General features: G+C 46.0%; 1 protein-coding gene across 1 annotated transcript; it reads left to right on the top strand.

Annotated features, from left to right (window-relative positions):
- Nucleotides 1-24: 24 nt before the first annotated feature.
- On the top strand, nt 25-5,567 carry ELOB (elongin B). The gene is made up of 4 exons (XM_081837153.1): nt 25-183; nt 3,425-3,559; nt 4,216-4,324; nt 5,205-5,567. The coding sequence occupies exons 1-4, from the start codon at nt 181-183 to the stop codon at nt 5,315-5,317; spliced, it is 360 nt and encodes a 119-aa protein (XP_081693279.1). The 5' UTR covers nt 25-180; the 3' UTR covers nt 5,318-5,567.
- The last annotated feature ends 3,929 nt before the right edge of the window (nt 5,568-9,496 follow it).

Genomic DNA, 9,496 nt, shown 5'->3' with positions numbered 1-9,496 from the left:
TGTCTATGGTCTTCCGCACCCAATCGAAAGCAGCCGAGCGCTACCGAAGCGCATGCGCCGCTCCGCTCCTTCCGTCAAACCCGGCTGGGCCGTCCCGAGGTTGCGGTGCATGTTGGGATACTGGGGGTTCTGCTGCTTTTTCCTCTCTGGGGGGTCTGGGCTGAGGTTGCGGCTGCAGAGATGGTGAGTAGGGGAGGGGGAGCAGGAGAGGAGGGAGGGGGGCCGTCGGCAATAATAGCAATAGTGCTGGTAGTAATAATAGTGGCAGGGCTAGGATACTCTCCCTCCCACTTCCTCCGCCGGCCCCCGTCCCTCCGCCGGCTCCCTTCACCTTTTTCTACACCCCCCATACCCCAGGTTTAAGCATCTCCCTCCCGACCCCCAGCGCCTCCCCTGTGGCTCCCCCCACCCCGCCCCATCTTCTTCATATATTCATTTCTTTTTGCCCTCTTACCCTCCAGTCCCCCTGTTCTCTGCCACCCCCTACAATCTTATTTCGTGGCAACCATCCCTTTCCCCTTTTTGGGTGGCAACCCTTTCCAGCCCCCCTAGTCAAAACGGGAGGAGGTCCCTCCGCGTCTCGTCCTCTTCTTCCCTTTCCTGTTTCCCTCTCTGCCCAGCATTGGGTGTGTGCGCTCCCTTGTTGTTGTTCACACTAATAATAGCGTCCAGGCGGTGTTTTTTTTTATCCTTCCCTTCCTCCATAGAGCCCAGGGCCATGTTTGTAGTTCTGCTCCGGCCCCCGAAATTTAATGCTTACAACAGCCCTGTGTGGTAGGTTGGGCTGGGAAGAGATGATTGGCACACGGTCGAGCAGGAAGTTTCACAGTCCCCACCCCTTTTTTCTGGGAGAATCTGAACTCAAGCCCCACTCTAGAATGTACCCATGACACCCAATGACCTGGTTATAGTCCTTTCTGTCTTTCTGCAAAGCATTCCTCATTTCTACCGTCACCCACCCACCAACATCTATCCTGTGTTGGTAATTATGGCATGCCACAAATGCACGTTAACACACAGAGACTATCGTTGTGTTGTGTTGTGTTGTGTTGTGGAGCATCACTACCAAATAGGGAAGAGAATGAGATTCCTGTTAGGTGACCTCTTATCTAAGATTTCCACCCACTCCCTAGTAAGGTTAAATGAGCTGTTTGACGCTTCTCAAGCAAGGTTGTCCATGCTGCTTTATGTTGACAGAAAAGCCAAGAAGAAGTTGAGGGGAGTGGAAAATGCATTCAATGATATTTCAGGATTACAGGAGTGGCAAGGAAAGGTTGAAGAGCCTGAGTGCTCTTAGTTTGTGGAGCAGGGTGGGGGGGATAAGACTTTTCAATATAAGAGGTTGCTTGAAGCAGGATGCCAACCTACAGCCACTGAGAGTTAGGTGAGAGAAAGCTGTATTTGTTTTATTATTGTTTTTGTTGTTATTTTACTCCATCCTTCCTTGGGCTTCAAGGGGTGGGGTGGGACTTGGGTCTCATCCTGTCCTATGGTGGGTCAAGACACCAATCTTTTCTTGTTTCCTAATTAAACTTGAGAGAAGGGGGGAAGTGTTTGAAGGTGGCTTCTGTGTCTGAAAATGCAGGAGACAATTGCTCTAAGGAGCTGAGGAAGCATACACAGTCATTCTCACCCAACCCCACGCAATGTTATCGTCAAAACCACCCTGTGAGGTATGGTAGACTAAAGGAAAGTGACTAACCTAAGATCACCCAGTCAGCAGGGGTGTCATACAGATTTTCTGACTCCAGGAGATGTAACCAGCAAAGGATTGGTTTGTGTAGAATGGGTTGATTAAGCATCAGATAAGAGGCTTCCTTTCATGGTGAAGGAGAAGCTAAATGGCCTTTCAGAGACCCTCAAATTCTTAATGGAAAGGTATCCAAGACAGTCCTAAGATTTTCAGCAGAGGAGAAAAGACTGTGGATTACACCTCAAAGAAAATGAGCTGGAAAATGATGCCCACATATGTGAGAACAAAGGCTAATGTGGATACTTGAAATTATGTATCTGCATTATATGCAGTGTCAAAACTGCTGCACTACCTATTGTGGGGTATTATTGTTTTAGAATTTGTCAGCCCTAAAGAGGAAAGATGTTGTCTTCCCCTGAAACAAGATCCAGTGAACAGATTTAGAAATCAAAATACTGGGCCAATGGGGAGGAAACAGTCTGCATTTGGAGCTCTTTATCACTGTTGTTACTGTATTTCAGTGCATGAACATCTGACCTTGCAATAATGAGACAAGTTGGGGTTCTTTCAGTTCCAACATGAATGGAGACTGTTCCATCCTAGTTTAACTTCTTAAAGGATATTTATTTATTTATTTTATTTATGAATTGTTTCCTGTGAAACATCTGAAAGTGATTTAATTAAAATACAATAAAAACATATTAAACCATTGCATATGTAAAAAATAATTTTGGATCCCATATCCCATTAGAATAAAAAAAACCTTCACTTAGAAGGCTTGTTGAGAGAAGTAAGTCTTCCACGGGTGCTGAAAAGCCAATATAAACACCACATGATGTGCAGCAGTTGCTGTCCATTGAGCACTTTGACTTGCATACCTGCAAAATGCTGGTTAGTACCATGAGAACATGGTATTAACCTTGTTTACCCAAATTCAAAAGAAATAAGTTACACCTGGATGCTGCCATTGTGCCCGGGGCATGTTGCACCTTGTGCCAAAAGAATTTTAAGGACTAGTCTACACATGCAGCAGAATGAGTTGGTTGGATACTGAGGTGGTAGAGCAGACTTTACCACATCAGGACGCAGGTGGGACACCACACTTTGGACTGATCCTCCAGGTAAAAATGCCCTGCAAGCAGAAAACTAGAACACTAGAAAGAGAGGTTCTAGGCTAGATGCTGATGTGCTAGTTCTCTAACAAAAGTGGAGGAGGTTTTTGTTTTTAAGCTTTGGGGAAGATTTTGAAAATGTTGCTTTTTCCCCACCTACAGTCTGAAGTGGTTCAGTGCTTTCCACCAACTTGTACAGCTTTCAGGGTGTCTTTGTTTGGTTCAAACAACTGTTAAGGAGAAAATCGCCTTAATTGCATGCAAAAAAAATCCCGGGTTAGTGCCTCCAGTTGAAAGGATTGGGGAGATGGTGGTGGGAAAAGCTGAAGCCATAGAAAGCCAGTGTCAATCAGAGCTGAGCTATTTGGTCAGATAGTCAGACATACTATAATGCAGGTTTCTATGAGTTGCTCCAACCTGTAAATAGCCACTCACATGGACACTTGTGAAAGGTCATAACTGCCTTTATGGAAGTGAGTAAGAACGCTCTTGAGAACTTAGAGGTTCTCTCTCTTCTTTCTTTTTAAAGTTATAAATGGCTTCCATGGCTCAAGCTCCTGAAAAGGTGTTGTGCAGCGAATATTTGCTCACCCCCCATTGCCACTTTTCCATTTGACAGGACGTCTTTTTAATGATCCGACGTCACAAGACGACCATCTTCACAGACGCCAAGGAGTCCAGTACGGTGTATGAGCTGAAAAGAATTGTTGAGGGGATACTTAAGAGACCCCCAGAAGAACAAAGGCTATACAAGGTAATGGGGGGTGCTTTTGCTCACTGCGGAGCATACCCCAATATCCCCTCCCTGTGGATTGCAGCAATTATAATAACGGCTGGTCTAGTCAACTTTTGTATACGGTGTGGGTGGAGAGAGAGACAACGTCCTTTGCCTAGGGGAGCAAAATTATCTCGGCAGCGGTGATGCCCCTGGGATTCCCCCTCGTCCTTAGTCCCTGCCCTCTCAGGGTAATGCCACTGCCCACAAATGGAGTGGAGCAGAGCTCAAGGCTGTGGGGCCCCTCCCCATTGTGAAAAGTATAGGGTTACGGATTTACCAAACACATTGGCTTAATTTTTAACTCCGCTTCTCTCTCAGCCTGCTGGAATGCCCCAGAACAAGTCTTGAAATATCAGCTCTACCCTCGATCCTACTGTTGCTCATTAAACACCCATCCCCATCACTCCCCCCCAGGATGCATGTTGTTGTGACAATGGTGTGTGCCTTTGCACGCTCCAATCTGCTGGTGTTATGGGGCCATATTGCGGCCTGTTCTCACAGAGGCAATCTCTGCTGATCTTTACCCACCCCACTGCAGCAGAAGTTGTGTTGTGCTACCAGGTTAGTTTTTTTGGTTTTTTTGTGCATTGCTAAGATTTAATTTGTTGTGCAATTTCCACTTCACCCTCCAGGATGACCAACTGTTGGATGACAGCAAAACCCTCGGAGACTGTGGCTTCACCAGCCAGACGGCACGACCTCAGGCCCCAGCAACAGTTGGCTTGGCCTTCAGAGCCAGTGGTGAGTTGGGGTGTCTTGCTTTCTAGATTTGGGAAGGGGAAGGAATAAAATTTATTTGTTCCATGCATCTGTTGTCTGCCCTACAATTTGGGTACTTTTAGGCTGACTAGCCATTAAATCACCTGTTGCCATTCACGTTGGTAGAAATTATCAGGGCACCCGTTGCCTTGTGCAGGAATGAGTCGGTGGGAAGAATCTGGGTGCTGCCGGATCCTTGGCTTTTTCTCTTGACCCTTTTTGACAAGGCAAATAGTGTGTAGCTGCTGCTTTGGGGCAGAAAGCTGTCTTGCAGTGCAAAGGAATATAGGGGAAGCCGATAGGTAGTTTCTTTCCCCTTAGTTTGCAGGAGGCAAAGCAGAGAAATGCTACAATAATTTCACCCAATTCAAAGCATCTGTGCGAAACAGTATAGAAGTAAAAGCCTCTTTTTAAGAAAGACATGTGTTGGGGCTGATGTGGGAGTAAGCAGCTGCTATTTTGCATTGCACTCTGCTCACCCGTGCCTTTACAAAAGCTTTCAGTTAAGGGGTTGGAAACCTCAGGCCTGGGATACAAATGCGGTCCTCTCTGCCTGGTCTTCAGAACTCTTCCCCAGGACACCAGCCATGCTTTGCATCCTCCTTGTGTCTTTTTGACTGTCTGAAACCTGTCCTTGAACTTGTGACGATGCCTCTTGTTTGCCTAGATAGAAAGGGGTGTGCGAGTGTGTGTTGAAAATTAGCCTACTGTGCAAATGGGAAAATTGCATTTGTTGCTCTGACCGCAGGCCTTGTCCACCACTGGCATGTGGCTTGTGGAATTGTTTGGTTCCAGCCTTGCTAGTTACCAGCTTGCTCAAATTCAAACTGTGTCGTCTTCTCCTCTTCCTCCTCTCATGCAGAAGATGCCTTTGAGCCCCTCCGCATTGATCCCTTCTCCAGCCCCCCGGAGCTCCCAGACGTGATGAAGCCCCAGGACTCTGGCAGCAGCGCCAACGAGCAAGCGGTGCAGTGAGAGGCCAGAGGGCGACAGAGCGAGCTGCACAACCCGTGGCGCCCCTTCCCCTCCACCCACTCCCCCCCTCAACCCTCCAGCGTGGAGAGAGACATGGCACTGTCCCACCCCTCCAATCCAGATCCCCCTTTTACTCCACCCCTCTCTATACAAGACCACACCTCCTTCCAAGCCCCTCCCCACTCATCAAACAGAGCAATGTTTTCATTTTTGGTTTTGGAAACAATAAAAGTTCAGCTGGTTTTTTTTTCCCCTTGTCTTGTGTTGTGGGCCTGTGCTATGAAACACAAAAAGAACCCTGCTTTCGGGGACTGGGATCATGTCGTGACAACTAGCGAAAGTTTATGCCACACTGAATTTGTGGTGGTCTTTGAGATTCCAGCAAGCAGAGTCTTACGAGACCTTAAAGACTAGGACAGGCTCCCACTCTGGAATTGTTGTGTGCTAAAAATGTTCTTCTAAGCCCCAGGGTAGGTATATTGTCACCGAACAAATGTTAATAGCCATCTCCCATCATGCTGGTGGGAACTTGAGTCCAACAACTTTTTTATTATTGGATTATCACGTTGCAGAGCCAGTGTGGTGTAGTGGTTAAGAGTGATAGACTCGTAATCTGGGGAACCGGGTTCGCATCTCCGCTCCTCCACATGCAGCTGCTGGGTGACCTTGGGCCAGTCACACTTCTTTGAAGTCTCTCAGCCCCACTCACCTCACAGAGTGTTTGTTGTGGGGGAGGAAGGGAAAGGAGAATGTTAGCCGCTTTGAGACTCCTTTGGGTAGTGATAAAGCGGGATATCAAATCCAAACTCTTCTTTTCTTCTTAAAGATGACTCAGAAATTCAACGAGTCCAAAATACAGCAGCCAGATACTGACTTGGGTTCTGTTGGATCTCATAGAACTCCTTTAAAAACAGCTGCACTGGTTGCCAGTTCATTTCTGGGGCCAATTCAAGGTGCTCACATTCATGTGTGAAGCCCTAAATGACTCGGGCCCCAGCTACATGAAAGACCACCTCCTTCCCTACAGACCCTCTCAAGTGCTGAGAGGCAGAGGGACCATCTTGGTAGTTCCTCTGCCCTCAGAGGCTTGTGAGGCAGTAGCCCAGGAGAAAGCATTTTCTATGGCAGCCCTTTAGTTGTGGAACTCCTGACACAGGCATTTATGGCGCCTTTATTTTTGTTTCTGGTAACTGCCGAAGATGCACCTCTTTACCCTGGCTTTTGACATTTAAGGTGTATATTTTTAGAACCCACCTTAATTCTGTGGTGGCAATTTGTTTTAAACGGTTTGCAGAAATGTGTTTTGATGTTGTAACCCACCTTGTGGCCCTGAGGTAAATAAAGGGTGGGTAATAAATTATAACATCTTGGCCACAGGTTCCCCATCCTTCATCTATAGTGAAACCATAAACTGGGTCAATTGCCACAGTTCCATCATTCTCAAAGGACCTGGGAATGATGTTTTTGCAAGGGAGCTAGGCATAGCTAAGGGCTTACCTGTAATCTATCTAGTATAGCATTTAAAATTACAGTAAGCCTGCAACACACGGAGGTTGCGTTCCAATGATCCCGCCTAAACCCAAAATCGCGTATAGCCAAAACACATGGGTACAATGGTGGGTAAGATTGCCAAAGTTCACCCACCCCTATTCTGCTCCCTTTTTACTTTTTTTTTGCCAAGTGTACAAAGCTGATTGTACACAATATAAATGTGAGTAAGTTGCAGGCTGACTGTACTTGGAGAAACCCTTGTTTTAAGATCTTTCAGCGTGGCTAGTTCCCAGAATTTTCAAGGATATTCTTCATGGTCTTCAAGCAGCACATTTTGTTCCCCAGCCGCTGGGCCTTTTTAAAAAAATTGAAATAAAACACAACTTAAGGCACTTTTGAAAGTGGAGGTGGTCCTCTAGATGGCACTAGATTCCCATCAGCCATCCAGCATAGTCAATGGTCAGGGATGAGGAGAGTTGTCATTCAACATCTGGAGGGCCCCAGATTTTTCTTCTATAAGGGTATTGGTTTTTAATTTATTGGTCTTTTAAGATTTCACAAGGCTTTGCTGATTTTGATGGAGCAGACTAACGCAGCAAAACCCTTTGCAGCTCGTTAAAGGGTTCCTACCACAGAGCGTCATTGTTATTTTTTCACAAGTCCATGGGGTTCCTTGTCAGTATTTCATACAGCCTCAAATTCCCATTTATATATATATTTATATATATGTGTGCTAAAATAGTTGCAAGGTAAGAAACGAGGCTATTAAAATTGCCCATCTAACGCATGGCCAGAAAGCAATCCCATCTGTGTCAGACTCTCTCATTTCAGAAACCAGAAGATTTGCAAGAACAGATTCCTATTAAAATATATGCCATTCAATGTGCTTAAAAGAACAGCTCTTGCTCGATATGGCACCCACAACCTTGAGATTAAGAGTCTCATGCTCTACTAACTGAGCTATATTTGCACATAGACTCCACATCTGGCACTGAACATCTGGAGAGAGGGATTCAGGATAATATTCAGAGGGGGCTCTTTTGTGGAGCAATTTCGTGACAAATCTATTCCTAAACAAACATGTTAATGTGGCTCGGTAGATCGGTGGCAGCCTGAACCAACTGTCCTGTTGTCACGGAAGGTGCATATCAGGGATGGGGAAGAAGAAGAAGAGGAGGAGTTTGGATTTGATATCCCGCTTTATCACTACCCTGAGGAGTCTCAAAGCGGCTCACATTCTCCTTTCCCTTCCTCCCCCACAACAAACACTCTGTGAGGTGAGTGGGGCTTTGAGACTTCAGAGAAGTGTGACTGGCCCAAGGTCACCCAGCAGCTGCATGTGGAGGAGCGGAGACGCGAACCCAGTCCCCCAGATTACGAGTCTATCGCTCTTAACCACTACACCACACTGGCTCTCCCCCTGCCCCCTGCCCCGGATTGTTGGACTACAGATTCCATCATCCCTGGCCATGATCAAGCTGGGTGGGAGCTGATGGGGCATATCTTCCCTACCCCTAGATTATGTGAAAGGGCAAGGTGGTGGGAGGCAGAGAAGAGAAGGATCACAGGTTTTTACAGCCCTCGCTTTCACTTCCAAGGGGTAGAAGTCTAAACTCATATATAGGAGGAACAAACCACCAGGTGGTGTTAAAACAGTTTTAAAAGCAAAAGATAGTTGGAGAGTCATTTTGAGGCGTGCTGGTCTAGAAGCTGGATTCAAACCGCCTAGCCTTGTCAAGAACGTCAAGTTGTTATCTCTCACCTCAACCAACCATCCTAAAACACCTCACAGACTTGTTGGAGATTAAAAAATAACAACTATGTATGCTGGCTGCATTAAAACAGGGGGCTCAAGCAGAGGGGATAGGAGTGGTTCAAAGCAGGGGACGTTGGTGAGAAATAGAAACATAAACTTTGTTTTTAGATTATATGTGTTGTCGTACACTAGCTTAAGAGAGACATTAACTGCTATGTGAATGAAGGGAGAGTTGCCCCTTTCAAGGTGGCGTTAACCAGATCCAAGTTTTGTAACTTGTTTTTTTAATTAAAAATTGCCCAATTAAACAGGGCCATGTTGTCTCTGAATTGGCAGTGTTCGTTTTTTATCAGTTGTGGCTGCAATCCTGTGCATGCTCACCTGGGAGGAAGTCCCACAGAAATCAATGATGCTTCCTTCGGAGTAGATTTATATAGAATTGCACTGCAAACCTTGAAGCCCCAATTCACCCTTCCTCTGAGGAGCTTAGTGTGGTGTGCACGACTCCTCCCTCTGCCATTTTAATCCTCATAACAATCCTTTGAGGTAGGTGAGGCTAAGAGACGACCCCTGGCCTATTTCTGTGAGCTTTAGGATTGACTGGGGATTTGAACTCTGGTCTCCCCAGTCTTAAGTCAATCAATAGTTCCTCAAGGGGCTAATGAACTACTGCTCCCATCTGCAATTATCACTGGCACTTGCCAGTGGGAGTCTGTCAAAATCTTCTTTTTTAAAAATAATAGTAAAAAAGCATTTTTTTCTTTTAAAAAGAAAAAGAAAAGGGGTGGATTTAATGCTTGCAACTGCAGAAGTGAAAGGTAGCATTTACTCCACATGAACTGACACAAAATTAACAACTGCATTTTTATATTTCAAATGCTAAGTTTCTGGTTTGTAGTATCTCCGCCCGAGTTAACAAGTTCCCTTGCAGC

The sequence above is a fragment of the Podarcis erhardii genome, assembly GCF_964252035.2.
Source record: "Podarcis erhardii genome assembly, chromosome: 13".
NCBI classification, from domain to species: Eukaryota; Metazoa; Chordata; class Lepidosauria; order Squamata; family Lacertidae; genus Podarcis; species Podarcis erhardii.
The sequence above is the reverse complement of the archived record's forward strand: the minus strand, read 5'-3'. Positions and strand labels throughout refer to the sequence as shown.

What these genes read in the sequence shown, in the direction of transcription:
- ELOB (XM_081837153.1), top strand. An exon ending in AAGAACAAAGGCTATACAAG is followed by an intron (nt 3,560 to 4,215) that starts GTAATGGGGGGT and finishes TTCACCCTCCAG; the next exon opens with GATGACCAACTGTTGGATGA. An exon ending in CTTGGCCTTCAGAGCCAGTG is followed by an intron (nt 4,325 to 5,204) that starts GTGAGTTGGGGT and finishes CCTCTCATGCAG; the next exon opens with AAGATGCCTTTGAGCCCCTC.